The sequence below is a fragment of the Notamacropus eugenii genome, chromosome 4 (genome assembly GCF_028372415.1).
Source record: "Notamacropus eugenii isolate mMacEug1 chromosome 4, mMacEug1.pri_v2, whole genome shotgun sequence".
Classification (NCBI taxonomy): domain Eukaryota; kingdom Metazoa; phylum Chordata; class Mammalia; order Diprotodontia; family Macropodidae; genus Notamacropus; species Notamacropus eugenii.
The window spans coordinates 277,217,509-277,245,321 of NC_092875.1; the positions used below are offsets into that span (position 1 = coordinate 277,217,509).

General features: G+C 38.5%; 1 protein-coding gene across 4 annotated transcripts in view; it reads right to left on the minus strand.

The window, feature by feature from the left end:
* NSMAF (neutral sphingomyelinase activation associated factor) overlaps nucleotides 1-26,667 on the minus strand; it is a 65,275-nt gene extending 38,608 nt beyond the window's left edge. For all 4 annotated transcript variants that reach the window (XM_072604643.1, XM_072604642.1, XM_072604641.1 and 1 more), the window contains exons 1-9: nucleotides 26,432-26,667; nucleotides 10,676-10,765; nucleotides 8,387-8,465; nucleotides 8,216-8,283; nucleotides 8,093-8,129; nucleotides 4,642-4,692; nucleotides 3,429-3,500; nucleotides 3,294-3,341; nucleotides 3,132-3,184 (exon numbers count right to left, since the gene is read on the minus strand). In XM_072604643.1, the coding sequence (XP_072460744.1) occupies nucleotides 3,132-3,184; nucleotides 3,294-3,341; nucleotides 3,429-3,500; nucleotides 4,642-4,692; nucleotides 8,093-8,129; nucleotides 8,216-8,283; nucleotides 8,387-8,465; nucleotides 10,676-10,765; nucleotides 26,432-26,490 (557 nt within the window). In that variant the 5' untranslated portion in view covers nucleotides 26,491-26,667. The remainder of the gene's footprint in view (nucleotides 1-3,131; nucleotides 3,185-3,293; nucleotides 3,342-3,428; nucleotides 3,501-4,641; nucleotides 4,693-8,092; nucleotides 8,130-8,215; nucleotides 8,284-8,386; nucleotides 8,466-10,675; nucleotides 10,766-26,431) is intronic.
* Between the last annotated feature and the right edge of the window lie 1,146 nt (nucleotides 26,668-27,813).

Genomic DNA, 27,813 nt, shown 5'->3' on the forward strand with positions numbered 1-27,813 from the left:
CTATTCTGTTTATAAGTATTTTTAAAGTATTTCCCCACTAATAATACTTAATGATATTGTTCTACAGTTTTGTTTCTCAATTTTGTCTTCTTTTTTTTTTTTTAGTTTATCAAACAACACTGTATTTATGTATGTATCACAGAAGGAGGCAACTTAGTTATTAGCCTACTGTACTTCTCTATATTTTGTTCCTTAAAGTTTGGTAGAATTCATCTGTCAATATCTCTGGACTCTCTTCATTGAGACTCAGAGCAGAAATATATGCCATTTGGGGTTGCAACCACACCAAAAACACAACAGGTTGAGGCAACCTGAAAATCAAAATACAAAAGCAAACACCTCTAGCCATCAATCAATTCCTCATCCAGGTATATATTTTTTAAACATTTTGGATCCTGTCATTTCTCCTTAGAAATATTCATATACTAATAGCTAGCATTTTTACAACTGCTTTTATTTCAAAGGACTTAACTAGTAAGTCAAAGGACTTATCTTATTTTTTACTTTGAGACTGAAAAGGCAAATAACATTCCCATTTTACAGATAGAAACACAGGTAGCTTGTGTTCCCTAGTCCTGACAATGAGACCACTAACTACTTCATGATGTTTCATCTCCATGCTTTTTCTATTCCCTCAAAAATGAGGCAGTCTTAGGTGATGTTTATGACTAACTTGTATCATGTTCTCTTAAGACTGTCCCCCATCATTAGTTTTGTCTTTTCTGATGTTCTTCAACTAACCATTATAAAAAACTTTTTAAGGAAAACACAAGGCCAACTGAACGTGGAAAGGAAAGACAGGTCACAATTAGGTTGGTACAGCACCAGCTGTTCTGTATTTATCAGCTGCATTTAATCACTGCTTTGTTGAGGCAATGCAGAAAGACAACCAGGGGAATTAAAAATGAAGCAAGCTTTCTGGAAACAACAGCATAAAAACAGTTTTGTGTAGATTAGCTAAACCAGTAAGAAGACATGTACATAAAGGAGGCAGTGTGGGCAAAATTTTACAAATATGTCCTCTTGTTCCACTTTTTCTTTTGGTTAAGTAAACAATATTAAAATGTAATGACATAACAGCACAAATCTCCACTTATTTAGCATTTGAGAGATGATGGAAAAATTAAGGTACAAGTAAATTATGCTACTTCATCTTCCTTCCTCCATAAGCCCAAACCTTCTGACATGTTTCTCTTTTGCAGAGGATGAAAGGGGACTTTTTGCTGACACTTACTTGCAACCTTGATCCCACCCCCTACTTGCTCTTCCAGAAGCTTGTATCAGTTATTTTTCTCCATCTTTCTCATCTTCAGTGTGTCTATTGCCCTCTTCTTGGCCAATCTGCGTTACTGGAGGGAATTTCCTCACCTTATACCAATGAAGCCACAGGTGTAGTACGTAGTCCTATCCATACTAGACTGAAAGACTACATGGCATATTAGACACTTGGCCAGCTGTAAAGTTAGGAAGGCTTAAGTTAAAGTTTGGCCTTTGATAGCATTAACTATTTGGCCACAAAGGCATTTAACCTTTTAGGTATTCCAACTCTAAAGCTATCAATGAGACAAGCTGTTTCAATGGGGGAGCTTCTGAACTGGGAGAAAGTTGGAGAGAGGTAATCAGAATATAATACAATTAAGTGTAATGAAAACTAGTTAAAGAGCCAGATCCAAAGAATAGTTAACTTGGAAGGTCTCCAATGAAATGCCCCAAGAATCAATGCCTAGCCCTATATTGTTTAACGTTAGAATGAATGACTTGGATAAAAGCATAGATGGCATGCTTATCACAAAAAGTTGAAGGGATAGCTAAATATACTTTAGAGTCAGAATCCAAAAAGGTCTTCAGAAGCTAGAACAATGGACCAGCCAACCTACTGAAATTTTATAGGGATAAATTCATTAAATAAAGTATCATAAGATCCTCTTATGGAAAAGATGAGAAATCTGGGCTAGCCAACAGTACAATTCAATAAGATTTAAAACTGGTGAAATTTCTGCACTCAAAGAGCTGTTGTTAATGATTCAAAAACAGCTTGGTAGAATGTGAACTGGCCCAATATTTCTGGAAAATACGTTCAAAACATGACTAAGTTGCCCATGGACTTTCATGCAGAGATTGTATTCCTAAGCACGTGACTCGAGAATGTCAAAGAGAGAAAGAAAGATGTCCAAAAAACCAAATTATAGTACTACAAGCAAAAACAAAGTAGATGCCTATCAACTGAGAAATGCCTAACCAAGCTGCAGTATAGAAATGTAAATGCAGTATCACTGCTCTGTAAAAGATGATGAATTTTTAAAATTCAGAAGCATGAGAAGACTTCTAAGAATTGATGCAGAAGAAAGTTAAGTAGAATCTGGAAAACATCACAATGATGAAAACAGCATAAATGGAAAAGGCAAAAAACCCCAAACTGAACATTAAGTAATTATATCAATGAAGTGAGGAGTGCTGAGAAAATATATCTTTCTCCTTTCTTGACAGAAGTGAGAGACTATAGGTATGGAAAATTGTATATAATGACAGACATGACTGATGATGGCTTGTTTGGTTTTGCTGAACTGCTTTTTCCTCTCGTTTTATTATTATTATTATTGTTGTTTTTGGGAAGATTTGCCAGTGAGAAAAAGAAGGAACACATTCAGAAATGAAGATGACATAAAAGCAAAAAATATCAATGAAAATAAGATAATCAATAAAGATTTCAATAAAAATGTGTTCCCTAAATTTAGATGTAGATTTTTTTTCTTTTCAGAAACCTATCTGCATTCATTTCACACTAAATAAATTTTCAAAGAAATTTATCAGTATAGCATTTTGGTAACTGGATATGCTAAGACTTTTATAATTAAACTCTTTAAAATTAGTGTCATACTTAAGCCAAAAATGCAAGTCTAAATCACTGTGTAGAAAAAAAATGCATTCTAAGTAGGTCAAAAGAAGCTAATCTTCTTAAATTATTTCTTTTCCCTTCTAAAATGGAATCTATTCTTCTCAAAGCAATCTGCTTACTCAAATATACTTTAAATATTTGCAAAAACTTTGAAATATTCAAGTAATGTGAATACATGAAAACTATCAGCTCATTAAATAAAAACAAGCAAAATTTAAAGGAAAAATAAGCCTACCTGTTTTTGTCAAATGATGTTCTAGCCAAACGTGATTGCAAAATAGCTGTTATCTGTTAAGAATATAAACCATTTAAAATACAGGCTTTAAAATAAAAAAAGTACAGTTACATTCAACTGCTAAAATAATGATGATAATAGTTATTATAATTAAAATCTTACCATGGCAGTTTGATCTCCCAACTTATCAAGGCAAGATGCTCGGTGAAGCTAAAATATTACAGAATAAGCGATTGGTTTTACAAGCATGTTCGTATTTTACTCAGAAAACACTTACATGCTTCTTAAAAAGCTTACCTGAAGGAGAGTTTCTACAACATCATCTACTTTTCCTGCTATGTCCAGTTCAAAGACATACTGCATTTTGCCCTGATAAAAATGGGGATAAAAAAAAGTACCAGAAAAAATGCAAGACTGCATTACCAGGACAACACCAAACACAGTGGGCATTTAATAAATTCATCTGTTAAAGGAAATTACAACATGAAGTAAAACAATGAAAAATTATGGCATCCAAATGGCAAAAGAGAATTCAAAGTGAATTTAACAAATTCTAGGTGCTCCTTCAAGTTGAAATAATTCTAATTTAGAGTAAAAGCAGTATCAAGTTCACGCCAGCTAAGTTTTACTTTCCACGTAGTCTAGATTTGTGATTGATACTGTTTTAAGACTCTGAAAATTTGTAGTAAACATGAAGCATCGTACCTTTGCTCAGATTCTCTCTTCATCTCAGCTTCTGCTTTCCCTCCTAATTTCATATGGCCCTCTTTATTTATTGCCTTCAATAGAACTTATACAGTGTTTCACTTCAGGGTACAGATTGAGAACTGGGTACAAAGTGCTTCTTAGGCAAGCAGAAGAATGGGGGGAGGATTACCTGGGGCAACATGAGTTGAATGTGTTTGTGAAATTCCTGACTAATGAGAACTCTGCATTTCCCCAATACGATGGGAAGTAAGGCTTTTGCTGCATATACTACCTCAGAAACCTTTACCTTCTGGCTTTGCATTCTCCCTTTTAATTCTGCCAAGCTAAAGCAGAGAGCTGAGTGAAACACAGACTAAATAAGTGCCATGTCTACAATTAACTGGAGTCTTTCTTTGAGAGGCCCTAAGAATAGAGCTCACAGCCAGTGCAGAATTCTGAAAAGGATGAAAAAAGAATAAATATGCCTTTGTATTTTCTGACAATAGTGCTATATATAAGTAGGATTTAGTATGTTTTACATTAAGTTCTCAGAAATAGAAGGGAAAACAAGTAAATAGTTATAACAAAAGTGTTCATTTGTCTAATCTTGTCATTCAAGCTGTTAACCTTTTTTAAAAAAAGATAAACTTGATTCTATTTCACTGATGCAGACGTTCCCCCCTTCTGTAGTCTGTTATAAATAACTAGCAAGTAAGCTTTTATAGCTATTCCAGTATTATATTTTACTGAAGACTTCAACATAGTTATTACATTTTATTCCTTAAAGACCACTATAAAGAGTTGAAAATAAAAGTTTACTTACCCTTTCGATTTTATATGGTGCTACAATGTTATGTTCTTTAATGAAATACACCTAAGGGGGACAAATGAATAGTTGGAAAATGTCTTACCTCAACTTTTTCAATGTAAGAAACTGCTACAACTATGAGATGAATAACTAGATTTTAAAATCACTTCTAACACAGCTAGGTTCCAATTAGTGTGATTAATAAAGCCCCTGAAGTGGCTGCATTCTTCAAATTTGCATTGCATTATTTCTATTGGGCTGGAAACAATTGCCATATTTTACATATTTACTCTGACTGGGATGAATATGAATACATGCAACCACTTCAGGAGCTTTTTTATTTGTATTAACAAAACATGATGGTAGCTACTGTTTCTAAAATTAATACGTATTAATATAAGAATAGGTTTAAATTGTGCTAACTGTTAAGACACGCATTTTTCAAAAACAGTTTTCGACAAAACAATATAGACTACTAAACAAAGAAACTCCAGATTACTAAAATATTTGGATACTCTAATTGCACGTAATTATATATAAAAGTAACCAAAAAATCTTGGGGTAACATAATATCAAAGCTGAAAAGGATCTTAGAAATCGTATAATCTAGTCTCCTCATTAGTTGCTAGAGCACTGGACTTAAGAGTCAGAAAGATGTTGGTTCAAAAGACACCTCTGACACTTGCTAGCTGTTTGACTCCGGGCAAATAATTTAACTTCTTTCTGTCTCATTTTCCTCATTTGTAAGAGGAAAGAGATGGACTAGATGGGCCCTAAGGTCCTCTTCAGTTCTGAATCTATGAGCCTATGAACGGAAGTCCCAGGAGAGGAAGTTATCTCCTCTTTATGTAAGGAGGAAAAAAAAAAAGACTAACCTAAGTTTCAGTTCCTTACAAAACAGGAGGAAGTCACCCAACAAATGAAATAGAAACACAAATCATAATAAAAGTTTCAGTTCCTTACAAAACAGGAGGAAGTCACCCAACAAATGAAATAGAAACACAAATCATAATAACCGCTGAGGTTTATATAATAATTCATAGGTTACCAAACACTTTCTTTTAAAAGAAAATTGTATTACAGGCCTGAACGGAAAAAGTGCTATGCTGTTTTTTTTCCAACTGTGTGGTGATTTTTGCTTTACTCTGTGTATTTTAACAAAATAAGGCTGAGAGGAAGTCATGACAAAATAGATACAGAGGTGTGTCAAGAGTCAGAAAGATCTGCATTCAAGTCTCCCCTCTGACACACTGGTTGTGTGACCCTGGAAGGGTCATTTAACATTAAGCTCTTGTGATGTTAGGAGAAAGCAAGGAAGTCCCTGAGTGAAGAAACTTATGGGAGGACAAAGATGAAAAGTTTCATAGGATAGGAAGGCATGGATGGGGTTCCCACTGCAACTCTAACCTTAACCTTAATTCTGTTTCTAAACCTAATTCTGTTTCTAACCCTAACCCATAGAGATGAGATCATAGATTCATTTGAATCTCTCAGACTGTCAGTAGCAGTGCTGTATAAAATTATCAGTCACTCATTTTTCAAATATTTATTAAATGCATATTAGCCTTTCAAAAACACTGATTTCATCTCCTAGATAAAAAGGTTGTAGAGAATGGAGAGGTAAAACTATGTTAGGTACCAGAAAGGAATTTGCAATTTATTCTATCTCATCCAGATACCTCAAAATAGCATTTTGAGGGGTAGTTTGGGGTCTGGAGGCTGACTTTAATGCTAGCCTAACTTTGTAGAGTTCTAGAGTAAAACCTCACTAAAATCATTAAGGTGGGTAACATTTTTATTTCTAAGCTTTTCCTCTTCCCCCTCACTGAAGTCCTACTATGATGTTTCAAGGTGGTGTAGAAGTAAATTTGGATTCTTAAGGGCTAGTCCTGTTAAAGTATAAAATACTACAGATTCTATATCAAGCTAAAAAGGCTTGAAATACAGCATCTGACATGGACCACACATCTATTATACAAGGACCATCTAAGGTGAGAGAGGCTCATCACTAGAAGTCTAGCCATCGTATGATGACTATTTCTGGCCATAGAAGCTCATAAAGTCTGTACATGGGACATATGTAGAACACTGTGAATTGTTTCAGTACGAAAATGACCACTGATGAAATCAGAGATTCTTAAAGTGCTGAATTACTATGAACCTAGAGAAAAAAAGATTTCCATCTAGTAAATAATTTATATAGATTATGCTTCTTAAAAAACCTCTTCCCTTTTGAATGAACTAAAATTTTAAATCAAGTAATTACCAGAGCCTTCAAGGTCAAGGCCACCTTACTGAACTGTTACTTATTAGAGAAAGTCACAAGGTGAGAGTTTTCTTTTTAAAAGTAACAAGAGAGTTCACATGTATTTCCTCAGAGGCCAATTTAGAACAATGAAATATCTGAATGACCCTGTGAACTTCTGCCTAATTTAAAATTCCTCTAACTCTGAATTTCAAGTATGAACAACATAATTACCCTCAAGAGAATGGCTGACTGAAATCATAGTGGAATCCCCAGTCTACTAAATAGAGTAATAATGGGGACTGGAGGAATAGTATTTCATCTGTGGAGATATTGTTATATGCATGGGTCCACGCATGAACATAGGGAACTAAACAATTGAAATGGTTGAATTTCATCTTGGGGAAGATGATTATAATTAGGTTAAAAAAAGTTGGATAAATCAGAAAGCAGTTAAAGTCTATAGGTGGAATTTATGACAAAAGGATACAACATATATGTAAATACCCTTCTCAGGTCACACATGCTGAGAAGTACCCTTCATGGATATGATCCCAAAACTGATTCAGGTTATATTACCTCTGGCTCAAACCTTCCAGGGCTTGAGGGCTGAGAGGGCTAAGGGAAAAACCATTGGCTTTCTCAAGTAACTAGGAAAAAGTGTCCTACAGGAAAGTTAAGCCCCCAATCCTCTCACCAGAAACTCCAAGGCCATAAAATCTAGTATACACTAAAGCATTACATAATTATTGAGTCGGACGGTTCCTTGTCAGGGATGTAGCAGACATGCTCCAGACGCAGACTGGATTAGAGGACTTTTACTCATCTAAGATGAGTTCTTTTAAATCTGAGTGTCTATGACTGACTGCTATTTCTCATAACTGGTCCTACATCCTTCTCAAATGTAAACTGAAAAGATACGTACATTTTTGCATAACGATAAAAACTGCTATCTACATAGAACTTTAAGATTTCCTAAGCACTTAGAATACATTAATGTCATTTGGGTTTCACAACAACCTTGTGGGATTATGTTATTATCCCCATTTTACAGATGAGGAAACTGAATTTATAGATAACTGAGGTGGGACTGAAATCTCAGTTTTCCTGATTCCAAGTTCAGAACTCTAACCATTAGGCAATGCTGTCTCTCAATACAATGGTATTCCCCTACAGCCTTTAGGTTAGGGATTAAAATAAAATTTAAAATACATTTCTTACCTGGCTGAAAACAAGAGAAATCCTTCCCTGTCGAGTCCTAAAATGTAGATAAGAGATACTCAGCACACTCAGTACTTTTAAAGAATGCTGAATCAAACATCTAGTGATCCAACAGTAACATACTTTGCAAAGAGGCTGTTCGCTCCATTGTCTCCTTGCTTTTCTATTTTTATACAGTCTCTCAAAGGAATCTAAAGAAAATAGGAAAAATGTTATAAGAAAGAAATACAGAAAAGTTATTCACAAAAAAAAGAAATTTAACACAGTAATTGTAAAGTTTTTAAGTGTCTTTACCTTAATGATGGGTTGAAATGTCTCATCAGGTTCAAAAATCACTGATTTTGAACAGATTTTTAATGATCCCCGGGTTTTCCTAGGGATTGAAACAGAACTGTTTGAACATTACTTGTTATAAACTATTATATGTCTTCGTACATTTAAAGCCTTGACTAGAATTTTGTTATTGTTTAGTCATTTTTCAGTTGTGTCCAATTCTTCATGACCCAACTTGGGGTTTTCCTGGCAAAGGTACTGAAATGGTCATTTTACAGAGGAGGAAACTGAGGCAAACAGGGTTAAGTGACTTGTCCAGGGTCACACAAGTAATAAATGTCTGAGGTCAAATTTGAACTCAGGAAGATGAGTCTTCCTGACTCCTGACTCAGTGCTCTACACTGCATCACCTAGCTGCTTTACATCTAGAACATCTTCAGTGTATTATTAATGAAAAGAAATTACACACAAAGTTTCAAGTATAAGATTTTAAAATTAATTTTTCTTCCTCAGGTTCTAGAATTTCCTTTTTTACAATCTCATTATCTTTACTAAATTTATCTGGCTTTTCATTTTTTCACATCTGAAATATCCAAAAGTAATTATGTTAAAGAGCCCTCAGTTCTTCATTCCTAATATATGTGCTACATTTTAAAAAATACCTTACAAAGAAAACTAAATGAAAGTAGGTGGAGAGCCATTTCAAATTAGAATATACCAAAACCTACTTCTGTACAAATTTGGTCTGAACTATTATAGCAATGTGAATTTATAGTATCCCTCTCATTCCTGGAATCAAACAAAGCTCCAGCTCAGGTTCTCTGAACTCCATCTTTCATTTCTTGGCATCCTTACCTGATCACTGGACGGTCTGCAAATATCCTAACAGAGGACGATAAAAGCACATGCAAATCAGAATGCTTAACATGCACAGGCCGAATTTCACTTTAGGGTGTGCTTTAAGACACAGTCTCCACAAACACATCAAATCCCAAAACGGGCCAGCTTTGAAGAAATGCTTAAACTTCTTCATGTGGATCTATTCATTGTCAGTGAATGTTCAGTATGTATCTCTCACACAGCTGAAGCTGGTCTGAAACTGGGTAAGGTGGAAAACCCATCACTGTCAAAAGCTAAGGGATTCTCACATCAGGGATTCTAAATACTCAGGGGCATCTCTGAAGGTTCGATATGACTTGACCAGATACAGCAAACTGACAATCAGCTAGATCACTGTTACTCTGGCATTTATTAAAACAAAAAAACTACCTTTTTTGTTAGCTCTTGGGGTTGAGAAATGAAACACTTATGAAAATAACTACTTCACCACATTCAAGTTATCATCTAAGTCCCTTTAGGTGGTCCTGCAATTGTTAAGGTGATCTGCCCAAAAGAAACTTTAGACATCTTGGTCAAAAAAACATTTACCTCAGCTAAATCCAAGTTGATGCTTTATTGTTTTATTTCATCACATTCTTAAAAAACTATGATAAGGGTATACATCAAAGGAATTATAGCTATTGTGGCTGTTTCTACTCTTGTATAGAGGGGCAGCTAGGTGGTGCAGTGGATAGAGCACCACTGCAGGAGTCAGGAGGACCTGAGTTCAAATCTCACCTCAGACACTTGACACAAGGCTGTGTGACCTTGGGCAAATCACTTAACTCTAATTGCCTCATCCTGGGTCATCTCCAGTCATCCTGATGAATATATGGTCACTGGATTCAGATGGCTCTGGAGAAGTGAGGCTGGTGACCTGGACAGCCCTCCCTCACTCAAAACAAAGTCAAGTGCAAGTCATGTCACTATTTCTCTGATGGCATGGTCTTCTTCGGCAACGAAGGACGAACACACAGACACACAGACTCTCTCTCTCTCTCTCTCTCTCTCTCTCTCTCTCTCTCTCTCTCTCTCTCTCCCTCTCTCTTATAGAGTACTTAGGGACTGTTATTTTAAACAGCACTGTTGTCCAAATCACTGAGTTGAATAAGCTCAACTGCAAGAGACACAGAGGAGAACGCAAAAGATGCATTTCTAACGAAAGTCCTACCCAGGTGATTCACTATAGACCTATTACAAGGCAAAAATACTTAGGACTGAATAGTAGTATTTAAGGCACACCAAGTATCCTTAGGCCTCTAACAATGATGCACCAACCTTCCTCATTTTTTTCTAAATAAGAGGAAAGAAAGAAAACTCCAGGGCACCACAACTTTGAATTGGGCTAAGTACAAACTTTATTTTCACTAAATCATCTGTCAAGCCAGAAATATTTGTTAAGCACATTTGTATGTAAAACTATCCCCCTACCTTTCATTTTGGAGGCCCTCGCAGAGAATATGATTAGCTGTGTGCTGTTCAAAGTAATATTCCTCCAAGTTAAGCAGCAACAAGGAAAACCTAAAAAAAAGAAGGTAAAATGGTAGATAAGCTTGGGGCTTTAAAGAGCAGAGGAAAATTGGGACCCATGTGAATAATGAATCCCCTGAAATGTTCGCATTCTTCATTTTTTCCATTGGGCTAGAAACAATTGCCATATTTCACATTATGACACTGAATAGTGTGAATGTAAATATATGTAAACCACTTTTACATTAATCAGGATTTGGCTATAGTTATGAATTCTAAAAGTAATATGCACTAATATTAGGATAAATTTAAAATGTGCTATTTGTTAAGACAACAAAATTTTAAAATAAGTTTTCTACATAATATAGTAAATGAAAGAAACTCCCTATTACTAAAATATTCAGAAGAAAACATTATGTAATACAACTGGTCTTTAAAATTTGCCCTCTCAAAGGCGAGAGGTTGAGGACAGAATTTAGACTCTTCCCCAAAAGTCCAACATTTTCTTGACTTCTCTTCTTAACCACAACATGTACAATCTACCCTGGCAAGGCCGGAGATTTCTTTGGTCCCCTTCAATGATCCCTGGAAACTTCCATGTTCATTACTCCTTTCATGCCTTTAAATCAAGTACAATAGTACTTTTCCTGGGGGAAAAGGTTACAATAGGGAAAAGGACTATAATATACGGACAATCATTTATCACCAGTTCTCTTCAGAGCATTGGGATAGTTTCTAGGGAGCTATAAAGTTTGGATATATTGTAATGCTCGGGTCTTCCTTACCAGAATTTTTTGGAATCACATTTAAGTCAACTACAACCTCACTATGTAATTCAGGGATATCTTCCAGACCAGTTTCCCTTCCATTAAAGCATACCAAGAAGGCTGTATCTACCAAGTGGTGGGGTCCCAATGTAACTTATCTACACTCAACTAGAACAAGGTCCACTGTACCTCCAATCCCCTCCCAATCCAAGTAGCAACAACAATTTACTAATTGTAAGCTTTCCAAGGGTTACCACAGCACATGCAAATCACCTCCATAGAGTCTCCTGACTATTCCTTTCACTCCGTTTACTCTGCCACCACCCTAGTTCATCCTTCACTGACACTCACCTGGATTACTGTAATGAGCATACTAATTCTTGGTCTTTCAGAAAGTCTCTCCCCTCTCTATTTCATCTTCAAAAATCATCCTGTTTACCACATCCCACATATCAGATTGGCTAACATGACAAAACAGGAAGATGCTAAATGTTGGAGAAGATGTGGGACAGTTGGAACACTAATTCATTGTTGGGGGAGCCATGAGCTGATTCAGCCATTCTGGAGAGCAATTTGGAACTACGCCCAAAGGGCTATGAAAATGTGCATACCCTTTGACCCAGCAATATCACTTCTAGGACTGTATCCCCAAGAGATCATGAAAATGGGAAAGAGTCCCAGATGTACCCAAATATTTACAGCAGCTCTCTTTGTGGTGGCCAAGAGCTGGAAATCAAGGGGATGCCTATCAACTGGGGAACAGTTGAATAAATTGTAGTATATGAATGTAATGAAATACTATTTTGCTATAAGAAATGATGAACAGGAGGACTTCAGAGAGGCCTGGGAGGACTTATGCGAACTGATGTTGAGTGAAACAAGAAGAACCAGGAGAAAACATTGTACACAGTAACAGCCACAGCGTCCAAGGACTGTTTCTGATAGACTTAGCCCTTCACAGCAATGCAAGCACCTAAAACATTCCCAAAGGACTTGAGGCAAAATGCCATCCACATCCAGAGAAAGAACTATGGAATCGGAACGCAGAATGAAGCAGAATATTTTGTCACATGTTATGTTTTTTTGTGGGACCTTGGTTTTTCTCATAGTTTTTTCCATTCATTTTAATTCTTCTATGGAACATGACTAAAGTGAAAATGTGTTTAATAAGAATGTATGTGTAGAACCCATATAAGATTGCATGCTTTCACAGGGAGGGAGGGGGAGGAAATTTAAAACTTATGGAAGTGATTGCTGAAAACAAATTAATAAAAAAAAGAAAAAAACCTATTGCCTTTAGAATAAGACATAAGCTGCTGCAACTCTACAACCTTACTCCAATCTATCGTTTAGCTCTTATTTCACATCAGTCTCCATTCAGCACTATACATGGTAGCCAAACTGGATTGTCAGGTCTTGAAATCAACATAATTATTTTTCCACCGCTGTATATTTGTACAGACATTTATTAGTTGTGGGATCATGAGCAAATCATTTAATTTCTCTAAGTCTCAGTTTCTCAAGACTTTATAAAAGGGAAAGATCATGCTTTTAGTATCTCCATCCCAGGCCTTTCAAGAGGCTCAAATGAGATGTATTCAACTTTAGTTATTATAATTACAGTATTCTCTGCACCTGGAATATACTGTTTCTTCATCTTCACCTGTCAGAATCTTTCTCTTCTTTCAAGGTTCAGCTCAGGCACTATTTCTTCTAGCCTTCCCTGATCAGCCCAATTGAAAGGGTCATTTCCTTCCTTAAATGTACCCAGAGTCCTTTGCCTTGATCTCTATTTGCTGTCTCCCTCCAATTTCCCACCTACAATCATATTTATTTCTATACGTTATATCTTTTCTGATTCTGCCCAGTAGAATCTAAGTTACTTAAGGACAGGGACATTTTTTTTCCTGTTATTATTCCTAGCGCCTAACTCAGTGACTTGCACAAAGTAACCATTCAATAAATGTTGCTAGATTAAATTGCATTTTGAAAAGCAGACTGCTCAACTGCAGGGAACATTTTGAGAGTTTGCTAATAGCAGCAGTATGGTTCATTTACTCAACAATTCATCTAGCAAGTGAGTTATCGCTTAGAGAAAAGTGACTTTTAATCAAACTTCCAACTTCAAATAAGTTTTAATCAAGTTTCAAATAGCTACCAAGCCCAATAATCCTATCTCTGAAATATCTCTTACATCCTCTTCCCCTGCTTTCTAAAAAGATAACACTGAAGCTGAGAATATGAGTGACTTGAACAATTCAAAGGAAAACATCTAAGTCAAGCCCCATTTTCTTCCATGAGCTCCAGGCTCCCCGTGCCACCTACCTAGGATGCACTTCTACCACAACCACAAACAGCATGTTCCCAACTGAACGCTTCACTTCCCAACTAAAACCTGTTTCTCTTCCTGACTTCCCTCTTAGTCATTACACCCTTCTTACTAACATCACATTTTCCCTTGTGCTATAATTATTTATATATATATTTTATGCCCCTTACTCAACTATATTAGGACAGGAATCACATTTTATTTTAGAATCTCTTTCAATGAATGTCTAACGTAACATCTTACACAGAGTCAGTGCCCAAGAAATATATCTTGAACGGGGGAATGAATACTGAATGTAGAGTTCAAAAGTTCAACCAACATGTACATGACAGAAGACTCCACATGAATACAACCAAGGCTATTACACACAAATTCATGTTATGAACAAAGTACTTCTAAGACTGAGAAATTGTTATAAAACAAATGATTCACCACATAAAATGCTCTAATATGCAGGTGCCTCATATATAATTTAGGATCATTGATGTTTTAGCTTGGAATATGACAGCATTAAGTTCAAAGTAACAACCAAACAATCAGACACATGACATTACAAAGATAATAACAGCTTACATTTACATAGCATTTTATGTTTCCATAGCATTTTACATTCATTATCTCACTGGATCTTTACAAGTGCTTTTGAGGTAGGGAGAACAGTATATATCAACTTTATAGATGAGGAAACTGAGGTTCAGAGTGGTTAAGAAAGTTAACAAGTTACACAACTATAAGTGGCAAAACTGGAACACATCTGGGTCTTCTAAGTCCAATGCTCTTCTTTCCCAACAGGTATGTCCTCATATAAATTTTCATGGTTCTGCTCACTTCATTCTCCATCAGTTCACACTATAGTGAAGTCTCTGAAATCATCTTTTTGTCATTTCTTATAGCCCAATAATTAAGCCCTTATATTCCACATTACATTTTAATCAACCATTTTCAGAATTATGCTCAATTCCTTAGATTCCATTAATTTTTCTTCTACCTCCACCTCTCCCCTTCCTTGGAATACTTTGTTCCCTCTTACCCCCATCTCCATTCCCTTCCTGTTTCACTGTTGAGTCTGATGTACTTCTACACTGAGCTCTGTATGTGTGCATGTGTGTGTATATTCAACCTTTCTTTATCCATTTCAGATAATAGTAAGATTCACCCATTGCCCAACCACTCCCTTTGTGTTTGTATACTCTTCATAACCCCAGTTACGAGAAACATTTCCCCTTTTTCTTCTTCTTTTCTGCACTAATCTACTGCTTTTACTCTCCCTTTTCTTTCCTTTCTCAAAGCACTCAGGATCAATCCACCTCAAAGTCCTCTGTTTTTCTTATTTAACTCCTTTAATATCCTTTGAAGACACTAAGGTTCTAAAGGGGCATTTTTTTCCCCCTCCTCTTATTTGATAGCACTACATCTAATTGCTCAAATGAATATATATTTCTATGGACTTCTAGACTCCTGTAAGTATATTTCAAAGTTCCTAGCTCTGGTTTTTTCATCAGAAATGCTCAAAGGTTCTTTTCCAAAAGTTTCTTCATTTTCCCTATAAGAATATATTCCACTTTGCAAAGTTAAATTATTCTGGGTTGCAAGACTCTCTTTTGCCTTCTGGAGTACTAAATTTCAAGATCTCCTCTCAATTATGGTATAAGCTGCTAGGTCTTATGTGGTCCTAATGGGGATTCCTTGGCACATGAACTGTTTTTTCTCCTTGGATGATTGTCATAATGTTTTTCTTTAACATGGGAGCTCTGGATTTTGGTTGTGGGGTCTGTCAGGAGGTGATAGGTGAATTATTTTCTATGTATACTTTTTTCTCTTGGTCCATTAAACTTTCATTTATGATTTCTTGAAATATAATTCACTCAGGGATTCAAAACAAAACAAAACATGATTTTCAAGGAGTCCAATGATTCTTAATCTCTTTCTGACTTACACAGATCAGTTTTTTTTTATGTCAAATATCTTACATTTTCTATTTTTTCAATCTTTTTGATTGTGCTCTAATTTTTTTTGCTGCTTCATGGAGTAATTGATTTCTGCTTGATCTATGTTAGTTTTCAAAGAGTTATTAACTTCAATAATGTTTACTATTACTTTTTCAAGCTCTTTATTCTCCTTCCAATTTTCTTTCCTCCACAGTTTTTATTTCATTTCTATCTCTTACTTCATTTCTTCTAGATATTTATATGGTCCCTGTGGAAAATCTACTTTTTCCTCTTTGATTCTGTGTTTGTGGTTAATTCAGAGTAACCAGCTCCTTCTTTTGGAGGATCTCTTGATCTTATGATAATTTTTATGTAGATTGTATTTTCTTTGACATACTTATCTCTATAGCTTTAGTTCCTAATTTAGAGCTCTGTGCCAGGGCCAGTGTGTGGTTAATTCAGAGTAACCAGCTCCCTATTTTGGAGGATCTTTTGATCTATGATAATTTTTATGCAAATTGTGGGGTTTTTTGACATGTTTATCTCTACAGCTTTAGTTCTTAATTTAGAGTTTTGAGCCAGGGCGAGGCTTTACTCTTTACAGTGACTTTGGATGGGGTAGTTGACCCTCCTCATTTCTGACCTTGGCTGCTATTATGACCTCTTAAGAGTTAGGTTCTCCTGGATCTTCAAAGTTCAAAGCACTGGATCTTCAGGGCTTCCTATAGCATATCAAGACAAACAACTAGACATATCAGAGTCCCTGAGACTAAGCTGCCCAGTGAAAGAGCTGCCACACTGTTCTCAGCATTACTACTCCAGTTTCCAAAGTGCCCAATCTAGAGCTTTTTACCTCCCTATGACCTTCTCAGGGGGCTTTTTCTTGCTACTTATAGATACAGAGTCTTGATTATACATATTTTTGGTTCTCCTTCAATCTCTTTGAAAGTCTGTAAACTTATTTGCCTAAACTGGTGCTGGATTTGCGACCAGTCCCCTTTCCGGTTGCATGTGATCTTCTGTCTGAATTTTTGTGCAGTTTTGAGGAGGGAAAAAAACCTACTCATTGTAGTTTCCTATTAGATTTCTTGATCATTTTTCTGTCTGGTGCAAATTTCAGATTTCTGCTGTAGTAAGGAGAAAAAAAAAATTGGGTGTTCTGCCTTATCCCTTGGCTACAAGTAAAACTGCCATCTCTTTCTTCCATCCCCTTTCTTACTTCCTCTAGCCTCCAAAATTGAGAAGGAACAAGCATTATGTATATGAACAGTCTACATTTAAGCCAACATGTAGAGAATTGTAGAGATACTAATATCATAATATATATTTTCATCAGAAATGCTGAAAAGTTTTCTTCCATTAAGTTCCTTCTTTTCCCCTGTAGGAATATACCCCATTTTGCAGAGTTAAGTTATTCTTGATTCTTAAATTGTCTTTTTTTGCCCTTTGGGACATTGCATTTCATGATCTCCTCAAATATTATTGTAGCGGTAGAAACTAAGTCTGATGTGTAATATCCTTATCATTAACTCTCAGAAAAACAAGAACAACCATTTTGTTTTTCTCTACCAAAAGACTGAAAAAACAACATTCTTAAGAGTAGGTAATAACTGCGAAGGGATAGAATGCTGGACCTGAGAGTCAGGCTGCCTGGGTTCATATCTTAGCTGACATTATTTCTACGTGGTCACTGACACTCTGAACCTCAGGTTCCTCATCTATAAAATGAAGAATACTACCTTCACTAGCTATCTTAAGGGGAAGGTAGGAGAAAAGCACTTAAAATGCTACATAAATGTAATTCTTTCTTGCCAGCTTTTCTAAAATCATAATATTTTACTACAGCATTGTTAAAAAGAAATGAAACAAAGAGAGAGTACTTATCATTTAAATTTTATCAAGCATGTTATTAATAGAATTTTGAATAGTTGCAATTTACTGTCTTGAAAAAACTCAACATTAAGGGACAAAATTTAAGAAAAAAAATCCCGAATGGATTCCTCTATTTTCCCGTGGTAATATGTATGGAAAGAGAAGGGGGTGAACTGGGATATGGAAAAGCTTTTATTTTATAGAGAATAAAGAAAATAAAAGCAGATGGGCACCTTTATCATGTAAAAAGCAAGATACAACACAGTTTTCCTAAAATTTAGCCCTTGGTAAACAAAAACAAAGGTATCCAAATACTTTCATGCAAGAGTTGGAATCAGGAGACTTATCATTCCCAGGCCACAGGAGTGTGATAAGGGATACAGACAACAATGTAATTCCAACTCTACTCTGTATGTATCTCTGCACTACATCCATGTATTATCTACAATGGCTTAATTTTCCATTTTGATCAGGCTATAGAGGCCTATCTTTATACTTTCCCTCAAATACTCTCATGAAAATCTACTAGAAAGTTGAAGACACTAAATTTATTCTGGAGCCATGTCCTGATTTCTCTTAAATCCAGAATTTGATCTTTTGACTTCACCAGACTAAACTGCATCCTCTGGGAGATGCTCACATCCTGAGAGCTGCATGCAACCACGGCTTTAGCTTATCTACATATCACTTTAAGTTTACAATATCTGGCATTTATACAGCCAAACATTTGCTAGGTGTCATATATACATTATCACTGGACAAGCCAGTAAGGTAAGAACTGTTATTATCATCCCCATTTCTAAGGAAACTCAGACTAAGGAAGTATTATACAAAAGTTAGTTAATATCATTATTATTAAGTGACTTGCTCAGGGTCAAGTGGCAAAGAATTTTCTGAGGCAGGATTTGAACTCAAGTCTTTCTAAATCCAACTCCAACATTCTTTTTTGCTATGGCCACCTTGCTACTTAATTTCACAATTTAAGTGTTGTTTTTTCAAAGCCTAAACACACAAAACCCTAAAGAATATTTTTTTAAAAATTCTTCAGTTCACCAATCATCAAACAGCAACATCAAAATAACTGGAGAACACTTCACCTCAAATATCAACTCTCCTGGGGTGATTTCAGATTTAAGACAGAGAGATGGAAAGGGGAATGAACTCGAGCAACTGGTCCTTTCCAAGCTAACAATGTTTTCCTAACTTTTAACTCCTTCCAAACCTATGAGCACAAAGCCTAATATTTTCTATCCCATTTTCCCCTTCTTTGTCATTTGATTTTGAAAAGCCTTTTTTAAAAACTGCAATACACGTGCAAAATAAAAAATTTCCAACTAGAAACATCAATAAGAATTAAGAGTTCAAATAAATGAGGCATGATTCTTACAGCCAGGACCCTTGGGGCAGGCAGGCTCCTACACTCTTGGCCAGATGACACTTTGGTGGCATTCAAAGGGCCTCATATGTGTTATCACATCTGCAAACTATTGCTGTTATGAGCGTAAAGAGGCTGAATCTGTGTTCTGAATCACAGACACAAGGCTGCATTTATAAAGTCAGCATTTGAATGTTGTCAGAAGGCCTTTGGTAACAACATTAAAAGACTTGAAGATCATCATGAATTTCTGGTAAGGTATGGCAATAGCTCTAACTACAGAAGCATAAACTTAATCTTATAAGAAACAAAATGCCAGAGTAGGGCTTTCTTAGCTTTTCAAATCAGTTGGCATTTATTTAGCACTTTAAGGTTTACAAGTGTTTCATTCACATCCTCCTAACAACCAAGTGAGGTAAGAAATGTAAATGCTTTCATCCCCATTGTATAAATGAGGAAACCTAGCTATCTCAAAGGAGAAAAAGGGAATAAGCATTTATACAACACCTGTGTGTCAAGTACTATGCTAAATGCTTTACAAATATCTCATCTGATCCTCATAACTCTTCAAGATAGGTCCAGTTACTATAAACACTTACAGTAGAGGAAATCAAGGTGAAGTGTCTTGTCCAAGGTCTCCTAGCTAGTAAAAGTCTGAGCCCACATTTGAACTCAGATCTTCTTGACTACAGGCCCAGCTCTATCCACTGCACAACTGAGCTGCCTCAGAGAGGTGATGTAATTCCTATAAGTCATGAGAGCTGTAAAAGCTTTCCTGGAGCTCCATCACTGCTCATAAATATGAAAAAGACTAGTTAAAATATTTGTAGCTTGACTCACCTTCACACATGGGGTTACGTATAACAAACTAGGTGGACACTGTGATGGCACACAAAGGTAACCAAGCTATTCTCACATCTAAACTGGTGGTGAATCTAAGGAAAGCAAAGTTTACTGGCTATCAAAGAACTCAATTCAATAAGCATACAGCTTATACATTCTGCTAGGTGTGAGAGTAAAAAGACAAAAAGATACTCTCTGCCCTAACTCAAGAAGCTCAATTCCTTCTGGGGAAAAACATAGATAAGTAAATACCAAATACATTAGGGGCCCCTATGTGGTGCAGTGGATAGAGCATCAGTGCAGGAGTCAGGAGGACCTGAGTTCAAATCTCACCTCAGACACTTGGCACTCACTAGTTGTGTGACCTTAGGCAAGTCACTTAAGCCCAACTGCCTCATCCTGGCTCATCTCCAGTCATCCTGATGAATATCTGGTCACTGGATTCAGATGGCTCTGGAGGAGAAGTGAGGCTGGTGACCTGCACAGCCCTCCCTCACTCAAAACAAAGTCAAGTGCAAGTCATGTCATCATTTCTCTGATGGCATGGTCTTCTTCGGCAATGAAGGATGAACACACACCAAGTGTATACTAAGCAAATATAAATAGAGGCAAATATAAAATAATTGGAGGCAGGAGAGAAGCTCTAACTACTGGGAGCAAATTCAAGGGGTACTTGAGCTAAGTCTGGATGGTGCCAGGAACCATATGAGAGGAAGTGAGGGAGCACAGTCCAGGCATGGGAGGCATGTGCAAAGGCATGAAAATGGGAGATAAAGAGAAGATGCATGGGAAGTGTATGGGAAGCAGTAAGTAGGTCCATTTGAATGGAAAGTAGTACACATAAGGGGGAGTAATGTGAAATCAGTCTGGAAAGAGGCTGGAGCCAGATGGCAAAAGGCTTTAAATGCCAGAGAGTTTCTATTTTTCCTGGTAGCAACAGGGAGCCAATGAAGTTTTCTCAGCAAGTGAGTTCCATGTGCTTTAGGAATATCAATTTGGCAGCTCTGTGGATGATGGATTGGAACATGAAGAGATCATGGGAAGGGAGACCAATCAGGATACTACTGAAATAGCCCAGGTAAGACATGAAGAGGGTCTAACTTTGGTAAATGGCCACATAAGTATGTGAAACTATAGTAGATGTGAGGATAAAGATAACTTTGTTCAGTGAGGCAGGTGAAGAACTTGGTAGGGAAGTGTAAAACAGGAAGATAAACATTCCCCTAAAGCATTTATCAGTGTCATGGAAGATGTCATGTTTATATTCCCATTTGCAAATGACCCTGAATTACACTGAGCCCCAGAACATCACATCACCTCCACAGAAGTACTACAGAGGTTAGGCTCACTGTCCATAACAGAAAAATAAAATGGACTTTTAAAAATCATATATTGCCTGGATTACAACATGGAGTTAGATAGCATCCCCAGCAGAGTTGGTTCATCAACAAGTATTCCTCAGATGGGCAATCAAAATGAACCATAAGCTTGATCCAGAATTGAGTAATCAGACTAGAACACATCCAGGAAGCCACAGATCACTTGTAAATACTTCAAAGGTCTCATTGCCACAAAAGCGAACACCAATCTTCTCTTGTATATAGTTGGTAATCAGAGCACGCAGGATCTCCAGACAACTAACATTTAACTAACCCAAAGAATAATAAAAAGAAAGGCACATGGTGAACCCAAGTAGCATGCTACCAAAAATTATTTCATGTTTAAATAAAAGTAACTAAAATTTTTAAATGGTTTTAAGATCTGGTATTACAGACATACATAACTACATAACATAACATAACAGACATAACATAACAATCACAGAGCAGGAATGAAACATTGGGGCATCCCTGGCTCTAATACTGTGGTACCTTGGGCAATCACTTCAGTGTTAAAATATCATGCGAATGTTTTATTATTTCTACTGTGGCAACAATGGAAGGAATGATCTGCATATTAAAAGTTTTATGAACTATGAAATGCCACGTAAATGTGCTATTATTATTTTCAAAGTAGTAAGAGAATCACCAAAATACCAAATTAGTTAAAAATTATAGTAAACCATTTTAAAGTACTACAGGGCAAATTTTGATATTCACTTCTTTGACACTCAATGTCAGCTACTGAACAAGGAATATATAACTTCGAGCCATGCCCTTTCTTTCCTAAGAGGAAGCAATGAATTCCAAGAGAAATCAGGAAACTCCCCAGAAGAAAGAATACTTATGATCTAATCTTTTTCTTCTCCTTCCCCCAACACTTGGAGACAACAGTACATTTGAAGAAGGAGCCATTTTATGACTAATGGTAAACTAATTACCTAAAGTAAAAAAAACAAAAACTTTCTTGGATACATTTTTTAAAAAAACTTTTTATTTGATCTTTTAAAATATTTTAAAATTAAACTTTAATTTTAATATTGCTAATACTCACATCAGGATGAGTGTCATTTATATATCTCATCATAGAGAGAGGAAATTCCTTATAATATGGGAGGTGAAATTCTAGTGCTTAATCTCCTAAAGCCAAAAAGACACTTAATAGTGCCTAGGGAGAGAAACAGGAAAAGGAATAGTTTAAGCTTCAAGAATTCTGCATTCAGCACAGATATCACACTGTATTCTGAAAACTTTTATAATTATTCTTTTCTTTCACATACATAATGCAGCTCTGTTGGCCTCTCTTGATCAAAGAGAAGCATGTGATTAGCCAGCAGCAGCCAAGAGACTAATGTGGGACTCACAGGAAGGGCATCATCTTGTAAAATGATCTCTCTCATGTTTCCTGTTACCTTTCCCAAGACTGATGTGATGATACCGATTCTTAAAATTAATAAAAAAAAAACCTGCACAGGTTTTTCTCACCACAGAAATACAGACACAGACAGACAGACAGACAGACACACACACACACACACACACACACACACACACACACAATATCCCTACTTGGACAAAAAGTATTTTTTTTCACAGTAACAACAAATTTTTTTTTATTGAGAATTGAATGAATAAATTCATTATAAAGCACGCAGACTAGGGCAAAAAACTTGACACAAAACTCAGTCTATTCCTACGCGGCTGTATGACTTGGATGGGTCATGAGGACCTTTGCACTAAAGTGAGAATAACGATAATGACACCTGATGATGATGTTAGGTTGTCAGTGAAAATTAATGGGTGCACAGTTGCACAACACTTTAATGCATCAAATGCTCTGAAAAAGCATTAACAATGACAGGTATAAGAATGGACTTGGAGTTAAATACACTTTCAACCCTAACTAGCTATATGACCATGGGCAAAATATTTACTGTCTGAGTCTCAGTTTCCTCATCTACAGAGATAACGCAACTTGTTCTACATTCCAGGGGGAAAAAACTTTACACACAACGATCTCATTTGATGTGAACATCAGTTGTTATTAGGTTTCAAAAAAAGAATTCACAGGGTTCAGAGAAAGGACAGGTAAAAGGATGCCATGGACTAGACTTCTCCAAGGTAAGCAAACCCAGCAGGAAAGCACTCACAAGTGAAGCTCTGAAGACACAAGAGTGCAGAACATCAACAATTTAAGGGCAAAGACTATTTACTCTTTTCCTTTCCTTTGTATTCCCAGTACCTGGCACATTAACCTATTCATAAATGCTTTGCTGGGTTGCTCAATTTAATTCTGACCTAAGCTGATACTGCTGGAGAAAGGGATTGACAGACATTTGTGATCCTAGGCTCCAATGAAATACTTGAGGTAGAGTCCACATAATCTGTAATTCTACTCTCCTCTGAAAGGAACTTTCTGCCTTCTTTCGAACTTCCTAAACACAAAAAGAAAAGAGATCCTTAGCTTTGCATTTTACCTTGGAAGACTGAGAAAACAGATGAACAAAAACTCAGGCCCAGGGTCGTAAATATAATCTAATGTTACTCAATCTCACCTGAGGGTCTCAGTGATGCTCAGTAATTCTCATCTTTCATCAACTCCTAATAAGATTTTTCTCCTAATGAGTAAGAACAGAGCTATTCTTCTAGATCTTTTCCACTCCCTTAAAAATTTCCAACTCCCAACCTTACTCTCAACTGATGTGACCACTTCATGCGGTATTTGTTTTACTGAGGTCATTTGGCACATGGCCCCCCAAATCCCCTCCTTCTTCCCTCAAAAGTTCTCCATATTACTATTTTTTCCTCTTATTCTTAAGGGGATGTAAAATATATAAAATGCTTTTCTCTCAATAACCCTGTGAACTACAGCACTATTATATTCATTCTACACATAAGGAAATTAAGACTTATCCAAGGTAACAGATCATTAAGACTTAGGATTCAAACCTGAGTCCAGTGTCCTTTCTATACTTTACTACTGCTCATCTTCCCTTTGGTCTCAAAATAAACAGTTTTCTTCCTTTCCAGGGCCAACCTCTCCTCCTGGGCCCTCAATTCATCATTGTTCCCTTTTCCTCTCTTCCCTTTCTGGTCTCTCTACCTCTATTTCAGGGGTTTCTTAACCTGGAGTATGCTTAATATTTTGATAATGATATTTTAAACACCTGAGAAGGGCTTTATCAGACTGCCTGGGCGGGGGGTGGGGGGGTCCATGACACAGACACAAAGTTAAAAACCCCTGCTCTATTGATCCTGTGCTTGGGTTTCTGTAATATAGGGCCGGGAGGGAGGGGTGGTGCTGAAGAATTTTCCTCTGACCCTGATGCCTCATTTATCTGTCAAGACATCATACACTTTTGGTTATTTTCTTTCTTCTTTGATTTCTCCTGGTTTTTCCTTTAGCTCCTCTTCCTGACTCCTTAATACATGGTTGTTCCACAAGGCTCCCCGAAGTCTCTATCTTCAACCTCTTTCTGTTCTCAAATGCAGTAATATCCATAAAGAACACTGCAAACTTTAAAACTCTATATAAATGCCAGTTATTATTACTCTTCTTTACTCGTCTCCTGTCTTCCTTGGGGATCTCATCCTCTACAGCTTCAGCTATCTTCTAGGCAGATGCTGCCCAAATTCAGACCTTCAACCCAAACTACCCTCCTGGACTCCCAAACTGCATTCCCAGCTGCCTATACCCTCTACAGATCCAAGTTGAAATCATTATCTTCTCCCTTCTATTTTGTCTGGTGATCTCCTCTCCTCCTATAGATCCAGCTGACTCTCTGATCTACTTATTCAACTCTAAGCTTTCTCCAGACCTTCAGTCTAGCTTCTTTCTTCTGCCATCTTTGCAAGTGCCAATTCTACATCTTAAACTCAACATGTCTAAAACTTCTGAAACCCTCCCCTCTTCCTGACTCCCCTATGACTGCGGAGGGCATCCTCCTCCTCCTCCCAGCCACAGTCCTAGATATCCCCCCACCCCATCCCCTATCAGCAGTCAGGTCCTGTGGACTCTCCCTTCACAAGATCTCTCCTATACTTCTGTTTCCTCCTCTGCCGCAGGTACATCCCTCATCACCTCACACTAGAAGCCATGTTTCACTCCCAGTTGTGACCCACTCCAGGCCATTCTCCACCAACTGGTTTTCACGTGGTGCAGATCTAACGTGTCACCCTGCAATTCAATCTCCAATGGCCCCTTATTATCTCCAGAATCACATGAAAAGTGCCCTTCCTAATGTGGACCCTGCCTACCTTCCCTGTCTGTTTACCCCTTAATTCCCCCAGTGTATAGCGACACTGACCTCCTTCCCGCTTCTTGAACACAGAACACCTCATCTCCCGACTCCAGAGGGTACCCCAAGCCTCCTTCCTTCCCATCAGCTTCTGCTCCCCCTGCGGCCAGAGGCCTATCTCAGTCCTTGCCGGCTTTTGGTGCCTCCCCTAGGAGGTAATCTCCAATCTATCGGTCCTGCGCGGAAGCAGCTGTGTCCCTGTTACCTCCCCATTTCCCTGGGAGTTAAGTGATGAGACTTTCCCCCTACTTTTTGCCTTTCGTGCTATCCCTAACTCAGGACGCTGCCTGACACATCCTGGACGGTAGCAAACCCTCCCTTGCTGACTGGACCTGCACCAGTCAGAGGTTTGGGGGTTCCAACGGCACTGACTGCTCTGATCCTGGGGCAGGGAACCCATGGTAAACTGGGATGAAAACTTCCAAGGCCCCTCCGGGTACCCCCCTTGGGCATTTAAAGGGGCCTGCAGCTGTCAGGAGGAGGCCTGGGAGCGTCGCCCCGACCCCCTGCTGGGCACACACCTCAGACGGCCCTTCCCAAGGGCTGGTGCAGACGGGCACTGCCCCCGCCGCAAGGGGCAGCCCAGAACGGAGAGGCAACATCACCCTCCAAACTCTGACTGCTCGCAGGCACGCGCTTCTCATCCATGTGGGCACCGGACCATTCATTCCAGAGGGGGAAGGGGACACAGACCTCGGGGGAAGGTCTCCCCACCCCCTCCCCGGCGAGGCCTGCGGGGTTCCGGGGATGGGGGGTAAGGAGGGCGGTCCTGGGGGAGGGAGCACCAGAGAGCGAGTTCCCCCACCCCCGCCTCTCTTCCGGGTTCCGGGGCCGCGTGCTGGCCGCCGGGCGGATCGGTCACGCCGGCCCTCCTCGGCCCTCGGCCCCCGGCCCCTGCCTCCGGCCCGGCCCAGAAGGTCACTCACCGCTCCTTGGAGTAAAGCTGCAGCTGCTGCTCCCGCTGCTTCTTGCGAATGAAAGCCATGGTCCTCCGGCCCGGGGGCCCTCTCGAAGACCCCGGGAGCGACGGAAGCGCCGGAGAGGAAGATGCCGCGAGCCGCCCTCCCGCGGCGGGCGTGCGGACCCGGGGAGGGAGAAGAAGGTGGTGCTTCTAGCTCCCTCCCCTCCTCCCCTCTCCCCTCTCCCCTCTCCCTTCTCCCTTCTCCCTCCTCCCTCCCCGGACGCCTTCGGGCGCACAGGCTCGCCCCGCCCTCGCAGCCCGGAGGCGCGCACGCGCACAAGCTCCGGCACCCTTCTCTTCTCGGCTGTCCGACTGGCTCCCCACGGGAGGCTGCTCGAGCGCCCCCTAGTGCGCATGTGTGAGACAGCGAGGGCGCGAGAGCGTCCCCGCTTACCTGGGGAGGAATGAGGGCTGAGGGGGCGGGTCATCCGGGGAGTTCCTGCCAGGAGGCGCTCCCTGGTTTTCAGGGGAAACCTGAAACAGTAACGGTAACATTCTCCTCCCTCCATAACTTTTCCTTTTTAATGTTTTGGACCTTTAAGTGCATACGATAAAAGCATAATATAAAGGAAACCGATTTATATTGAAATAAACTTTTCAGAATAATTTTTTAAAAAGTGAAGGGGCCCCAGGTTAGGCTAGAAGGTGGATAGTGCCCCTCAGGGCAAGTTTGGAGCCCCCTTAAGATCCAAACGACCTTCGGGAGGTCGCTCCTTCCAGTCTGTAAACACAGGAGTCCCACCTAAATAAACGGCCCACCTCCGTTAAGGAGGACGGCCGCCGGATTCCCGGGAAATGAAACCAGAGATCACTGCGTGCAGTCGGACGGACCGCCTCCAGGGGGCGGCGCTGAGCACGTGCGTCTGCAGCCCAGAGGACACGTGGTCAGGCTGGATTCAGAGCTGAACTGGACGGCAGGATGGGTGCCTTAGACCTGCGGGAAACTGCAGAGCTCCCCAAGCTGCCCCTAGAAACCAGCCACTCTTCTTTCAAATGATCTACACTTACTATTTATTTTTAATTTATAGAACAAAACACAGACTCTTTAAAAAGCATTTTATTAATGTTTTTATATCAGTTTTTAAAATTTTTTCATATCATAGTTTCCCCCAGTAACTTCCTCTCCCAGAAAGCCTTCCCATAAAATAGTAATTTTTCAAAGAGTGAATGGAAAAAATGTGGAAATCTGTGCAAGTGTGTGGACCTCTCCCCTCTGCACAAGGGTGAGGTGGAAGTCTTTTCCTATCCGTCTTTGCATCATTTTGCAACATTCATTTTTAATTTTAGAGTGTGGTGGTTCTTTCCATTTAGATTTTTTTGCATTCGTTGTCTATATTGTTTCCTTGG